The 16,914-nt window shown below is 38.3% G+C and overlaps 1 protein-coding gene across 2 annotated transcripts in view; it reads left to right on the top strand.

Annotated features, from left to right (window-relative positions):
• The first annotated feature begins 654 nt into the window (after positions 1-654).
• PHACTR1 (phosphatase and actin regulator 1) overlaps positions 655-16,914 on the top strand; it is a 521,513-nt gene continuing 505,253 nt past the window's right edge. Inside the window, exon 1 of one of the 2 annotated variants that reach the window (XM_024565400.3) lies at positions 655-802. In XM_024565400.3, coding sequence (XP_024421168.1) covers positions 700-802 — 103 coding nt within the window. In that variant the 5' untranslated portion in view covers positions 655-699. The remainder of the gene's footprint in view (positions 803-16,914) is intronic. The other variant, XM_024565398.3, reaches the window with a different exon arrangement.

Raw genomic sequence — 16,914 nt, 5'->3', positions numbered from 1 at the left:
AATTGTCACTGCTCTATAAAATTCTTTCTTAAAAGCAGCCTATGTCAGGGACAAGCAGGTAATAATCCTGCAGCATTTTATAAAATGTGCTGGAAGGAATCTCTATAAAGGAAGGGATTCAAGGCATTTTACAGCAAACATGTCAGCATGTGTCATAAATGCAAAGCATCTCTAAGTGGAGGCTCTGATTCCCAGGCTGTTCTTGTTGCTCAAGGGGAATCGGAACTCTCTAGATCAGTTGAGGATCAATATTAAGAAAGGCTGACACTTAATGATGCCATTTATCAGACAGACCTTCAAATAACAGATAGCATATGAATTTAACAGTATATTTTCCAGTTAATATACCACAAGGAAAGACCGGTATGCCATCTCTCTTTAGACTGGATCATGTTTTTTCTCTGAGTGGAATATGTTACTTTAAATGAATGTTAGTTAAATGTGGCATTTTCTCATACAGTAAGAAAGCTATGTTGAAGGGTAGCTTTAGAATTGGATATGTCAGTCAAATAATGGGATATTGTCATGGAATAATTTAAATATACAGTATATACATGTATAATTATATATACACTGAATATGCATGTTCAGGGCTTTAAAAATCTCTTTGACAGTCTAAAATACTGTGAGTTGTTTTCCTCTTTCATAGGCATACAAGTGACTATTTTGTCTTAAAACTCTGTTTTTGAAATATCAAAGATGGATTATCCCAAAATGGATTATTTTCTGGATGTGGAGTCTGCTCATAGACTCTTGGATGTTGAGTCGGCTCAAAGATTCTTCTACAGTCAAGGAGCTCAAGGTAATAAATAAAATGGGAGAAGGAGAGAAAAGGTTAAGTTCGAAAGGCATCAAGCATGCTTTTACCCCTGGAAAAGGTTCAGTTTGCAGGCACTGCACCTGAAGAGACCTAGGGCACCCTGACCTATCTGACTGAAATCCAGCTGGATTAGAGGCTCCGGAGATCAGCTTTGAGCTTCTGCAGCTGCCTTATCTATTTTAGATGAACGCAGCCACTGCCTCAAGGAATTAACTGCAACCGGGGAATAGTAAGGAGCGTGCCTGTTGTGAAGTGTTGCTGATGTGTGCATTTTTATTTAATATTTCAAGATGGTCAGCTAGGCTCCAGTTTGCTCACTCATCTGTTCAAGGGTACATTTAGGATGTTATCCCACCACATTACAGTACAGAAAGCCGGATTGTTTTGTGGAATCTCCTGGGAGGCAGGAGAATTTTATAGCATATTTTATGTTTCCTCTTTCCCATAGAATAGTTAGGGTATTCAGACAAAGCAACTTGATGCTGAGCATATCTCAAATGGTACAGCTGATATGCTGAGGAGCAAGGCAATGCCTATATTCCTAAATAGAAAAGTAGTTGAATTCTTGGAAGCCACAAGGCAGAGCTGAGAAGGAAATGCCATTTTGACAATGCTGGCTTGTTTCATTCTGAGGGGTCACAGTACTTCATGTAGAACACTGACAATATTTGCCTTGGCTTTTCTAGTGGTGTCTTCTAAGTGGGTTTCACCTCACTCTCAAACCAATTTCTCATGGCAACCTTGAGGGCTTGCAAGCCTCCTCCTTCTCTGTTTCCATTTTTCTGGGTGTGATCCAATCTTCTTAAAGTCCAACATAGTTAGAATTTATCTGGTTTATCTGTTTCCGTCAGCGCACTCATCAGCAGAGCTTAAATTCACAAAAGTGGTATGATAGCTAATTCTTCTCACCCCTCTGGCTGTCTGTAACTAGCATTGCTACTCCCAACTGCTTAAAAAGACATGAAAATGTTACTGAAGTAGGAGAAGGGTACAGGCTGGCCACAACCTCCAGCATCCTCTGGGTCTGCAAGTAAGAAGATATCAGAAACAATGGTGAATGGAGGACAAAAGGGAAAGGGGACCGAGGCAGGGCTCAATCCCATCTCCTGTCCCATGTTTAAACATTGCTGGGTCCGGGCCATTCAGAGCGAATGGGAGAATAATGTTTGATGGTGGAGTCACCCACTTGAGCAGCATAACTTGGCAGAACAAAGCAAAGGAGAACAAAAGAAATTAATTGTAGATAATAAACTTGTCCATTTTGCCTTGCAATAGAAATAGTTTAAACATTTAAGGAGACTAGTCTTTGGGTTTTTAACGGAAGGAAAAAATGCAGGGTGTGGGAGTCTCAGAGGACTCAAGGCAGCCTGGTAGTTGTCAGCAGATGGAGCTGGGGGTGGAGTGGTCAGAATTGTCACCATCAGTGACAGGTTTAGACACCAGAGTTGGAATGACTAGAGAATGTATGGGAGGTGGTAGCATAAGCTACTGCTGCTTTCTGATATGACATTCATTTTAGGGTAATAAGAATGATGTTTCAATCAAAGAATTTTGAACTTGTAGTAAGACTGGAGGTTCCCTGAACATCATCTAGGTCTATTTCCAAAAAATCCCAGACTTTTAAAATCAGAAATCCAGGTGTAAAGCCTAGGAGTTTGAATTTTAAGCAAGAGTTCCAATGATGATGATCTAGTAGGCACACCAGTCTAGGGAACATTTAAGAAACAGTTCATCCAGTCCAGTTTCCCTCTTTCCACCCCAGAACAGGAGCACTCTCCTTCATATTAGAGACAAGATAATACAGTGGTCCAGGGTAACACCCTTAACCCTGACTGCCTAGGTTCAAATCCTGGGTCTGACACAGTGAATCTGGGCAAAATAACCTCTTTGATCTTCAGTTCCCCCCTCTGCAAATAATAGTGCCTAATTTATAAGTCGTTAAGTGCATTAATGAGGTAAGATTTCAAAGAGCTTAAAACAGTTTTTGCAACCTAGGAGATGCCATACATAAGCAAATCAATAAAATAAACATCCCTGGCAAAAGGCCATCTCTCCTCCACTTGAGATATCAAAGGAAGCCACTGCCTTGCAAATAAATATGGGCTGATAGGAATTTAACTTCCTATTTTTGGTCAACTTTTTAAAAATAAATGTTAGAGCACAGTGATCATTTCCTTACCTCATCAAAATATAACTCAGAGAAAAACTGAAAAATAATAGAAGTTTGTCTTGGTACTCCCTGTCTAACTAGTCTTTCCTTTCACTTGGAGATAAGAGCCCCTTTCCTCCCAACACCTTATCCAGAGCCCCAGCACCAAGGCCTAGTCACCACCAGAGTCTCCTTTCCAGGCCTCCACTGTCACTGTAATGTGGGGCTTCTCACTGCGTCGCTCCAGCTCCTTCACAGCTGCTTCCTTCCACTCAGAACACATGCCACAGTCTTCCCTAGATAACAAGCCCTGAGGTCTGATAAATTACTCCAAATGAAAGGGAAGAGGCCTGGGGACCAGGGGAAGGAGGCCAGCATGGGAGCTGGCTCTTGAAAAAGGCATTTGAGGCAAGTGGGGCCATGTGCTGTTGCTGAATCACAAATGCATGGTGGCTTTCTATTTGATCAGCCCAACCCAGGAACAGAAGGATGTTAGTAAGGTCAAGTAGCCATAGTTTGATACCTTCTTCTGTAACATGAGTGACCTAGGACATGGTCAGCTAAGCTGGTGTGTGATGATTACCTTTTTGAGTTGTCCATACTAGAGTTCATATAGATATTTCTACAGATTGATCAAATGTTCTTACAGGTGCAAATACTTTTAAAGGGGAAAGCAAGAAACTAAGAGTTCCTCTCATTTTCCATATTACTATTTTTATACCAACTTATTTACAAATTCATAAACTTCTTGGAAACCAACCCCTTTTATGTTAATAACATGCAAAATGTTTATCCAAAGCAATAACACCAGGATTACATTTTTGACTCTAATACAGTTTTTTAATTTTTCTTGTAAAGTGGTAAGAGCCTGTCCGTAAGATGAGGATTATTCTGGCTAGTAAGAGCAAGAAAAATGCAGGAAAGTGAGAAGAAGAAAAAGAAGGAAAAAAAGCTATTCAATCTAATTTGGGGCTACTTCTTCTGGAAGTCCCAGAGATTTTCAAAAGTTGGTTGACTGCTTTGCTGAGTAACATAGCTTGTTATTTTCTCCCACCATCACTTGTCCTTGGTGTGATCCCAAGGTCAGGAAGATGAGCCCATGTCTCCAGGGATTCTGCTTTAGATACACGATGTGTTGCAGAGAGCAGAAAAAAGCCTAGCATCATTTGTTCATCTCCCCTTGGTGAAGGATGCTGTCCCAATTAATCTGTGAGTGTTTTGTTAGGAGTAAATCCTGCTCACACAGAGGGAGTTCTTTGAAGGACTCCATTAACTCAAGTGGAGAATTCTGGTGGCTGGAGATACACATGTCATGAAGGTCAGCCGGGAATTGACATCACACCACTTGAAACCACCATCTTTCAGTTCTGACAATGATATCTCACATACTCAACTTCAGATTGTGTAATTTATTTTACTGAACAACTGAACTAGGAGGGAGGTCATAATATAAAATCACAAAATTAGCATTGCCATGGGATTTTCAGGTTGAAATAGACATTACAGGTCAGTGATTCTCTTGGTCCCTCCCTAAAGGAAGTGAAACAGAATTTGTGAGGGCGAGACGCAGGTCCCAACCTGCATCTTCAACAAGCAGCAGGGTAATTCTGATGAGCACTGATGGTTGGGAACCACTGTTATGGATCATTAATCTCTTGCTACTCAGAGTGTCATCCTGGGCTAGCAGCATCAGAGCCTTCATCAGAGAGCTTGTTAGAAATGCAGAATCCAGGCCCCACCCAAGACCTAGGGAAGAATTATGTGAATTTTAACAAGATTGTCAGATAATTTATGTTAAAGTTTGAGAAGCAATGATTTGATCCTGTACACATTAGAAACACCTTTGAGCTTTCACAAACTCAAGGCTGGAGTACAACAGCAGACTAATTAAATCAGTCTTTGCAGAAGAGCCTCACACTTGGAAATGTTTTTAATTGTCCTCCATGATTCAAATGTGCAACCAGGGCTAAGAACCACCACATTCCCATTTTATAGGGAAGGAAGTTTTAGCACATCAAGCAGCTCTTCTTACCTGAGTGTCTTTATCTATTTAGGTATTTCCTTTTAAATGAATCCAAACCACTGGAAAGGTGCAAATGGACATTTTAAAAAAGGGTTGGATTCTATGTCTGGTGCCGCACTTTGCATATTCATTGTCTTCATTAATCCTGAGAGAAATTTAAGGAAAGAGGAATTATAATGGTCATTTTGCAGATTAGAAAAGACTATACACACACACACACACACACACACATATATAACACATAGATACAGACAACTGTGGTAATAGCCAGAGGGAAAGGGGTTGGGGGTAGGTGGAGGTAGGCAACTGGGGCTAAATGGGAATGGAAAAAGACTTTGCTTGGGACAATGGGCACACAATGCAGTGTGCAGATGATATTTTGGTGAATTGTACACTTGAAACCTATATGGTTTTGTGAACCAGTGTCACCCTAATACATTCAATTTCAAATTACAAGACTATACACTTAGAAGGATAGCTGTTTGAATTCAAGTATATCTGACTCCAATAACCCCACAAATAATGAAGGTCACAATCAGGACCAACTCACATATCCGGAGATACGGAAGCTCAGAGTGGTTCAGCCACATGCCCAAATCACACAGCTTGCAGTGAGAAGGAGAAAACTAGAACCAAATCTCATATCACATGCATCTTTGCCCTTTCCACTGTGCCAGATTTCTTTTCTCAAAGACCATTCATATCTTTGGGCATTAAAATTACCTTCAAAAAGGAAAGTATATTAAAAGACAGCAAATTGACTGAAGTCACCAGGCAATCAAATTTATGACTCCTGCTCACAATTGCCCCTCTTTTATCATTTTAAATAACTCTTGACATTGGAACCCAGTGCTACAGTCATTGTGACTTCATCATAATGCATCTTTCCTATCATCTACATTGTCTTGTTCAACAAAGGGAAATGCCAGATTTGACAACTGATAAATGCCACAGTGAGCAGCTAAGAGTCCTTTCAAGTTGTTTTTGGAAATAAAGAGGAATTCATCTAACCCCCTCCTCAACCATTTTCTCCCCCAACTGCCTCCCAGCTCTACCTTTAGCCCATCCTGTGAAATCTGTCAGAAATGCTGGCTTTTCCATCTTAGCTTTGAGTTCAATATACTCTAAACCTAAACACCAGATCTCTGGGACTTCTTAACAGGACTCCAAGAGACAAAGACATTCTGTAGCACGTAATTATTTGCACATCATCACAATAGTCATCCTCACTGAATGAGCTCCTGCTATTTTCTTTCTTGTGCTTAATGCAAGACCGAGCCCCAATGTCACTTTCTCTGTGAAGCCTTACCTAACTTTTCCAGACCTTTCTTCCCCAGTATTCTTTTCAGCCTTCATTAGAGCCATTGTGATATTGTATTATTCTGTTTCCACTTCTTATTAGATGCATGAGCTCACATAAATGGTTTCACTTCTCTAAGCCTCAGGGTCCTAATCAAATATATATAATGCTAGCATTGAATATATAGAAGTTTTCGAGAATTGAGTTATGCCTACAAGGTGTTTAGTATGTTATTTGTTATTATTGGTTAGTTGTCAACACTATTATTAATACTTAGGTGTCCATTACCTACCTTGATTGTGATAATCTCCTTGATATCATTTTCTAGGTGCCTAGTGTCACCCTGGTACACAGTAGAAGCATTAAGATTTATCAAATGTCTCTGTTGAATGAAAATGCTTAAATTTGCATTACAAAGAGAGACTAGGTTTCAAGGAAAGGACTTCCTAAGACCTTCAAAGAACTAACAACTTTAGTTGACAATAGAGGCTCTGCTTAAGGCTCAAGAGAGGGACAGGTAAAAATAATTTTCAAATACATACAGATGCAGGAAATAGCAGAAAGTCATCAACTCTGCAACATCTCCTATAAAATAGAAGAAATTTAAAAAATCAAAAGCAACAAGAAAATATAGATGGAGGGAATTGGTAAACTATGGAAGAAAATTAACCTTTAAAATAGATTTCAAGGGGTCCCTGAATAGTACCCTTTTGAGAAGGGATTTTAATATACAATAGTCTGTGAAGACTGAGTTTTTATTCTGCCTAAAATTAGAATTGTGGAAGAGGTGATCACTCAGTGCTTGCTATGATGAACCTGAGATCAATTCAAAAGCTGCTCTGAATATGTTCAGAAACTAGCCCTGAGCTGAACCTTAGTTGAAATCCTTTCCCCTTCCTTCTTTAGATATATACTGCCTAGTCCCATTCTTACCATTTGGGGCTGAGTCATCCTCCAACCACCTACCATTCACATTCCTGTTTCTGAGCAGACTCAGTAGAAGATGGCTGTAGATATACCCCCCTAAGCCCCACACTGAAGATGTGCACTTTGAGAAACAGTCACTACACGCCTGAGCATGGTGTTTCTAGGAGTCTCGTTGAGTAGCACCAGGTTGTTTTCCTCTTCTGTGCCTGTCCTCTGAGACTTTAATGTCATTATCATAGATGTGGCTCATATCTGGACTTGCAGATCTAATTTGCTCCATAAGGGTGGAGACAGGAACTGTGATTCCGAAGCAACTGGATCCTTATTTGGGGCAGGATTGCCAATTGTATTATAATTCTTTTCATTCGCCAATCTAATGTCCTCCCACTTGCCCCTAAGAATTTGGCTAGGACCAGCACAGCAAAATCAGCCACATCTTCTCTGTCTCTTCACAGTGATGTCCTAACCAAGCAGTTTACATGTAATCATACTGTTTCCCAGAACATTGTCTCTGAGAAATGCTTCAGATCACATTTTTCTAAAGTTTACAGCCTTGCTTTTATGGTACTCAAGTCATAACCCTCAACAAATACTTATTTTTTGATTTCTGTTTTTCTCTATAACTCCAGCCAGGAAGCAGCACGCTGTGCTTCACACATGGATGACAAGCTTAACTACCAAGCCTTCCTTCCCAACCTCCCACACACTCCACTTTGGACCTCTAATTGCTCACACCCAAGCTCCCCAAACTGGTATTTAATACAGGGAGCATTTTGTGTGAAAAGAGTGTGAAGGCAGATCAAAAGGAAAAATATTGTTAAGATAGCCAGCCTGCCAATTCCATCCATATGCAGATTACCATGATATCCAACCTTCTATTTCTGAGTGTGTCCTTGGAACAGTACACAAAATCACACTGACGATTTGTCTGTGCATGGTCTCCTAATGCTCTTCATGCCTTTGCCCCCAGCAAACATCTGCTCTGCCACACATTGTGATTCAGGGCTCATCAGTAAAGTGGGCATGAATGAGGAAAAGAAGAAGACAGAGAAGATGAGAGAATGATAGAGAGGAAGAAAATCATATGAAAATACAATGAAATAGTTCTAGTCAATTAATAACTCCTACTCTCACATAAGACACATGACAGAGTGGATTAAAGATGTAGCCCACACACAGCCGACGTCAGCCATGACCCAAATAGCATAAACAATTTGCAGGTGCTTGGGAAAGAATTCTCACTTCTCATTTGCCCAAATAAATCTGTTCTGCTCCCCACCCCCAAATGTTCAGAACCACCCTCTGTGACTGACTGAGTTGACAGAGGCAAGGATAGGGAGTCTAGCACATCTAAATCAGCCCATGGCTAATATCACCTTTAATAGTTTAAAGAATATCTCTGTAAACAATCAGACCCACACATTCACACAATACCACTGAATGAATATTGGTATTAAATTAGACTTCTGGAATTCTAGGAATGAATACAGAGATTATTTTACAGATCTATGTTACTTTTTTCTTTCTTTTTTCTTTTTTATTATATTTTCCATTACTATTTGTCCCCTCTATACCCCCTCACCCTGCAATCACCACACTGCTGTCTATGTCCATGAGTCCTTTTTCCTTATGACTTAATCCCGCTACCCCCTACCCCCTATCCCTATAGCTGTCAACCTGCTCTCTGTCTATGAGTTTGTCTCTATTTTGCTTGTTAGTTCTGTTTGTTCATTAGATTCCACATAGGAGGGAAATCATATGGTATTCATCTTTCTCTGATGGACTTATTTCACTTAGCATAATGTTCTCCAGGTCCATCCATAGTGTCTCAAAGGGTAATATTTTCTTTGTCTTTATGCCAAGTAGTATTCCATTGTGTAAATGTCCCATAGTTGTTTTATTCACTCATCTACTGATGGACTCTTGGGCTGCTTCCATATCTATTGTAAATAATACTGCAATGAACATAGGGGAGCTTATGTTCTTTCAAATTAGTGTTTTGGGTTTCTTCAGATATATTCCCAGAAGTGGGATTGCTGGGTCAACAGAAACCATCAACAAAATAAAAAGACAACCCACAGAATAGGAGAACATATTTGGCAATACATCTTTTCCGCAATACATCTTTTGGGCGATACATCGCCGATATATCATTTGCAGATGATAAGGGGTTAATATAAAAAGAACTTATAAAACTCAACACCAAAAGAACTAACAATCCAATTAAAAAATGGGCAAAGGACCTGAATAGACACTTCTCCAAAGAGGACATACAGACAGCCAATAGACATATGAGAAGGTACTCAATGTCACTTATCATCACAGATGCAAATTGAAAACACAGTGAGATACCACTTCACACCAGTCAGAATGGCCATCATAAACAAGTCAACAAAACAAGTGTTGGAGAGGATGTGGAGAAAAGGGACCCCTAGTACATTGTTGGTGGGAATGCAGACTGGTGGAAAACAGTATGGAATTTCCTCAGAAAACTAAAAATGGAACTGCTTTTTGGCCCAGCAATTCCACTGCTGGGATTATATCCTAAGAGCCCTGAAACACCAATCCAAAAGGACCTATGCACCCCAATGTTCATAGCAGCACAATTTACAATAGCCAAGTACTGGAAGCAACCTAGGTGCCCATCAGCAAATGAGTGTATCAAAAAACTATGGTACATTTACACAATGGAATACTACACAGCAGAAAGAAAGAAGGAGCTCCTATCCTTTGTGACAACATGGATGGAACTGGAGAGCATTATGCTAAGTGAAATAAGCCAGGCGGTAAGGGACAAATACCATATGGTCTCATCTTTAAGTGGAATATAATCAACAAAACAAATAAGCAAACAAAATATACCCAGAGACATTGAAATTAAGAACAATCTAACAGTAGCCAGAGGGGAGGGGGAAATGGGGGGAAGGGTTTTCAGGAACAACTATAAAGGACACGTGGACAAAACCAATGGGGAGGGTGGAAGCAAGGGAGGGAGGTGGGTTTGGCTGGGGTGGGGGGAGTAGTGGGGGGAAAGTGCAGACAACTATAATTGAACAACAATAAAATAATTTTTTAAAAAACTGTTGACACTCACTTATTGTAAAGTAAACATTGTTTTACTGCATGTGAAGTGGACCATGCAGATTTCTGTATGTTCACAGTATGCATCACTAGATAATAAAGTTCTTTGTGAACAAGAAAACAAAATCACAATGAAATATCACCTCACACCAGTCATAACTGATATCACAATAAATCAACAAACAACAAGTGCTGGCAAGGATATAGAGAAACACGTGTGTACCATTTGGAGGGAATGCAGACTGGTACAGCCACTGTGGAAAGCTGTATGGAGATACCTCTAAAAATTAAAAATGGAACTTTTTCCTTTTTGAAAATTTTTTTAATCCTCACCCAAAGATACATTTATTGATTTTAGAGAAAGAGGAAGGGAGAGAGAGAAAGAGAAACATCGATGTGCAAAGAACATTGATCATTTGCCTCCTGTACAATCCTGCAACCTAGGTACGTGCCCTGATTGGGAATGGAATACACAATCTTTTTGGTGTATGGGATGACGCTCCAACCAACTGAACCACCCAGCCAGGGCCTATGTATCTTTTTTCAATTAATCAAGGGTAAAAGCAAAGTGGGGTAATATTAAACTGTTTGGAAAAAAAATTAAAAAGAAAATCGACCCCATACAATTATTTTAATTTTTTAATACTTTCAGTCACCTTCATACACATTCACATTTTACAAAGTTGTGACTATGGCATATGAAAAATTGGAGGTGACAAAAATATCTCTTCTCTCTGACTGGCTAAAGAATGTCATAGTGTTTTAGGGTTGAACTTCAAAGCAGCACCAGATCCCAATTCAAACTATGATTTCCCCTTTTTAGCCTGTGACATTAGGCAAGTTATTTCATTCCTCTTTGCTTCACTTTTCCCTTTGGAATGCAAAAGATAATAATAAGGGTTCTTAACCCAAAGAGTTATTTTGAGAATAAAATGAAACAAAATAGCATTTCACAAACTACAGTACAATTTATGATTTTTCAGGTAATACACGAACTCTTTTATACTAATAATGTATTTATCTCATTGTGTTTTAGAAAACATATGCCGGGCGCGGTGGCGCGCGCCTGTAGTCCCAGCTACTCGGGAGGCTGAGGCAGGAGGATCGCTTGAGCCCAGGAGTTCTGGGCTGTAGTGCGCTAGGCCGATCGGGTGTCTGCACTAAGTTCGGCATCAATATGGTGACTTCCCGGGAGCGGGGGCCACCAGGTTGCCTAAGGAGGGGTGAACCGGCCCAGGTCGGAAACGGAGCAGGTCAAAACTCCCGTGCTGATCAGAAAACATATAAACAAAAACATTGAATTGAAATGTAAAAATATATAACTAGATTTGACACTAATGGGCTACTGCTTAGAACAAGGGAAAAAATAGGGTGACAAAAGTCCTTCTAAGGAAAGACATTAACTAAATAATAATGCAGATGACAGATGTAGCAAAATGTATAAAATGGTACAGGAATAACTGAAGTTTGGAAACCAATAAATATAAAACACTCAGCAAAATATTATGTACATAATATGCATTTAATAAACGTTAGCTCTTATGTCAATTATATTTTAATTTTATTAAGCCTCAGAGGAAAATTGGCAGGGCTCAGTTTCCCTGAGAGACACCCCCCCACCCCTGTCCCATCTCTCCTTTGCTGCAATTTATTCCTAATGCAAATGTCTAAGAGCAGCAATTTTCAACCAATGTACCACAGCAATTTTTAAACCATGCCACACCTGACTATTTAGTCAGGGCCAAAGACCTCTTTTCCCTTAGACTGTCAAGTTTTAAAAAATGACAACAGCCAAAACAACAATAGCCATCCGGTGTGAATGAATTAAAATTATACCTATTTTTTCTGCCATATCAGCCAAAAATTTATTCTCTGGTGTGCTGCAGAATTTTAGTAATTAGTTTATGTGTGCCATGAAATAAAAAAGGTTGAAAGTCGCTGGTCTAGACCCTTTGGAAATGTGAGATAGTCTTAACACACAGGAACAAGAAAAAGCAACAAAACTTTGATTTTTTTAAACAGAAATGCTCACAAATCCCAAAAGAATCCTTTTTATAGTTCTGCTGCTGGGAATTTTCTTTTTTAAACTCTTAAAACATTAGCTAAACTGTACTGACTTCCTCTGAGTTTACAACAAATTCTATTTTATCAGAATGTGGCTTCCTTGTAGTAATTTCAATATGTCAGCATTTACCTAGCAAAGAGGAAATAGATTTGGGAGAATTCACTTTAAATCATATTTCTCTTCATTTTCTAAAAAATATTCGATTCCTTAAGAAAGACATGGTAGTGTGAAGAAAGTGACATCAGAAATAACCCAACCATTAAACAGCCATGTGACTGGCTATGCGAATGGCTGAACCTCTCTAAGCCTTTGTTTGTCTATTTGCAAAATGATAACAAATGCAGTATTATTATTACGAGGATAAAATGACATAAAGTAATAAATTTAGATTAGTAGAGTCTCAATAAATCTTAAAGAATAATAAATTGCCACAATGAGCAAAGGGAAAACATTCATTGAGTAACTGTTCTTTGTCTTCAGGAAGCTCAGACAACCTAATACAACAAAAAGTGCTCAAATAGAAGCAGAAAAAGGACCTAAAGGGGGAAAAGAAAGAATTCAGAGAATTTTCCATGGAAGAGTAGATGTGTAAGCTTCATCCTGGAGTTAACACAATAAATAGTGAGGAATTCCTTGTGGGAAGAGCTAGCAGGTGTAGAATGTACATGTCTCTCTGTAAGCAACTCAGTATGACTGGATCATAAAGTACAAGAAGGTGAAGGCGATACCTGAGGCTGTAGAAAAAATGGTTCAAGGAAAGAGACCTTGAGCACCAGATTAAGAGTAAATGAACAAACAAAACAGAAACAGACTCATAGATCCCGAGAAAAATGGTTGCCAGATGGGGTGGGGGGAACGAGGGTTGGGGGACTGGATAAAAAAGTTAAAGGGATGAAGAAATACAGATTGGTAGTTATAAAATGGTCACAGGGATGTAAAGTACAGCATAGAGGATACGGTCAATAATATTGTAGTAACTGTGTATGGTGCCAGGTGAGTATTGGAAATATCAGGGGGAAACACTTTATAAAGTACATGATTGTCTAACCAACTTGTTGCACACCTGAAACTAATACACAATAGTACTGAATGTAAACTGTAATTGAAAAAAAGAATTTCCTATTTATAGGAAACAGTATTTGAAGGATTTTTAAAGCTGCAGCTGACCTATTACATGTCAGAAACTCATAATCTACAGCCTTTGCCCAGGTACTGATCAGAATCTTTGGGCGTCAGGTGTGGTAATCTGAGTTTTTCTTACCTTTTAAGGGGTTGTTTTGTCTAATCTAAATCTTTACTTTTATAGATGAAGAAAATAGAGCCCAGAGAGATAAATGAATAAATTGGAAGAAAAAGCCAAGCTTATATTCATTTAAAATTCACTATTTGTTAAGCACTAACCATGTGCTGGGGACTCAAACTCAAAATAAACAAATCCCCTGGCCTCAAGGAGTTAACCGTTTAATATGGAGGCAGATAAATAAATCAATAATTTCAGTTTCAAAAGATGAATGCTGGGAAAATGGGAGTTTTGTAAGCACAGATGAGGCCATCCAATCAAAGATATGCTTGTGTGTGCAGTGTGTGTGTGTGTGTGTGTGTGTTGGGGAGGAAGGTAGGTGTGTTTCCAAATTAGTGTCCAAGAGGGGATAACAATGAATCAGTCTTTAAGTTAGACATAGGTAGGAGGGGGAAAAATGTCTGGGCAGTGTGAAATGGCATGTGATAAGGCATGAAAATATTAAGAGTATATTAGAGACACTGAACATGTTACAGAATGAGAGGTGTATTGTAGATATGGGGAAAGGCAAGAAAAAAGATTAGAATAGCATGTAAGACTTTGTAAGCCCAACCAAGGAATTCCAAATTTGATACTGAATCCACTAAAATACCTAATACAGAGGAGACCTGTTGTCAGATCAGTTTTTATCAAGACCACAAATATGGAGAACAGATTGAAATGAGTAAGAGTAGAGGCAAAGAGAACCATTAGGAAGCCAGTGCAGTGACCCCAGCTAGAAGTAAAGACAGACTGAAAAGGTAATTGACAGAGTGAATTTGTCAGGACAGGGGGAACTTTGAAATATTTTTTGTAGACATACTATAATAGGGTGAGTAGACAGAGATGAGAAAGGAGTACTTTGAATAATTCCCAATGTTTCACTTGGCTGCACTGGATGGATAATGAAACTGTTCACCAGGTAGGGTAGAGGGGTGGACAGAAAACACAGACAACTGTAACTGAACAACAATTAAAAAAAGAAAGAAAGAAACTGTTCACCAAAAGAGGAAATAGGAAGATATTCAAGATGGAGGGAGGAAAAAGTTCAATTCAATTCAGAATACACTGAATTTGAAGGCCCTATAAAATACCAAAGCATAGATTACCAGTAGGAAATGAGTTCTATAGGTGTAAAGCTTGGTATGAGATCTTGGGAAACCATCCAAAATATTCTAATTGACTTGGTAATTCCTAAAATAATTTCATTAATGTGATTTTATCTGCTTCTGACTATGTGATTCCACTGGGCCTTTAATATTCCTTTCATGTTATTTAAAAGATAGGAAGATTGCTTAAAAACATTTATTTTCTAAATTAAAAGTTTTCACTATAAATACACTATTTTCTCCCTAGCACTAGGACTTAAAATTAATGGTCCATTTGAAATATTTACATGAATCAAACATTTGAAGTTACCAACATTATTTCAAATTCTGGCTTGTTTTGTCATAAGAAACAAAATTCTGAGTTAACATTTATGAGATCATCTAAAGAACACAAGTTTGTTTTATTTTAAATCTCAATACAGATCAGTCACTTTACAGAACTATAGGCTGTCACAGAATGTTGCAAAGGAAAAATGAAAATAAAGAGAGAGAGATTTAGCTATGGCTGGTGAAAAACCTTACTTTATTTTTTGAACCTACATAGTAAGATTTTTCTGTTCCATTTAGCTGATTATGCACTATTTGGTGATTAAACTTGATAGATGACAGGCAGAGAGAAACTACTTGGCGTAGCCTAATTTAACACTTGTATCTGGAAAGCAAGACCACACTCCAAATATCATACTGCAAGACTGATTTTTACATTAGCTCCATATCTTATGCCAGCTTAGCTAAATAGTCTGGACATGTATAAAAGTTGCAAAAGGAAATGTGAATGAGAAAAGAATTCACATTTATATGCCAGGGCTTGGTATTTATTTCCTAATTTAGTCCTGGAAAAGAAAATGTGTGATGTACTTATTATTATCCCCATTTTACAGAAGTAGTTCATGTTTCTAATAATCCGGTAACTTCCCAAGCTCCACACAGCTATTAGAAATGGAGTCAGAATTACAGTCTTGAACCTCTTGATTCTTCTGCTACATTGTAGTCCTGTATTATATTGGCAACTATGGCAATACTAGGAAAGATATGTGAACATACATGGCTCATTTATTTCCACACATTCAAAGACAGAAAGTCTCAGTATTATAAAATACAATGTGGCAATGGAGTTGCTTTGTGTAATTACTTGCACCTTTAAATTCATCTGCTTAAATAATTTTTTTCCTTTACCTCTTTGGGAAACTGTCACCATGAGATGATGGGTCTCTGTCCTTAAAGTTGAATTGGAGGGGTCAGGGTGGGAGGAAGTGATCTGCCTAAGTGCTTATGAGAGCTTCTAATGATACTCATAACTTGTTTTTCCCTCTCACTGCCAATATAACACATAACAATTATAGAAGATTTGGAAAACATAGAGACAAACAACAAAACTCAACTATATTCGTCATCTAAAAATAGGTATTTTTATAACCTGATAAATATTCTTATACTCTTTATATACACGTGGGCACACATACTCACACACATACATATTATTTTAACCTAAATCAAGCTCCTCAGATTTATTACCTTTAATTTTCTGTTGTAACTTTATAAATTAATAAAATCTTCAAATGCTGAGGCAGTCAACTTTAACCAATATAGAAAATAATCAAACACAGTTTGGGCTGGAAAAGAGGTAAACCATGCTTTATTTTGGCCCAAAGAGTGACTTTGACAGCTGGGTTAATGGTCCTGGATCTGGTCCACTACTGTTTACAAGGCAGAGTCTCTGACTAATAACCTGTGATCCGATCGCTATCGTCATGCCACCTGTAGACACAATAGAATGCAAATAAAATACCTACTGAATCTATATTGGGCAGGCCTTTCTCTTAGACACATACATTTAGGAATTTTTGTGTTTTTCTCCTATCTACAACCACAATATGTTTTTATTCTTATTATAACCATATGCAACACTTTATTACATACCAAAAGCAAGTGCCCAGATCTTTTTAGTGTTGCACTGATCATTAGAATTTCTATAATAATAAAACATTAGAATCAGAAGGGACTTATTTCAACTGGCTCACTTTACAGGTGATAGAACTAAGACACGAAAGAAAGGAAAAGCAGAAATTTGTTTATTAAATACCTAACAGATACCAGAAGCTATACATATTTATTTCATTCAAAATCACAAACTTGTGAGTTAGATATATGATTGCCCCCA

The sequence above is a fragment of the Desmodus rotundus genome, chromosome 3 (genome assembly GCF_022682495.2).
Source record: "Desmodus rotundus isolate HL8 chromosome 3, HLdesRot8A.1, whole genome shotgun sequence".
In the NCBI taxonomy this organism is placed as follows: domain Eukaryota; kingdom Metazoa; phylum Chordata; class Mammalia; order Chiroptera; family Phyllostomidae; genus Desmodus; species Desmodus rotundus.
The sequence above is the reverse complement of the archived record's forward strand: the minus strand, read 5'-3'. Positions and strand labels throughout refer to the sequence as shown.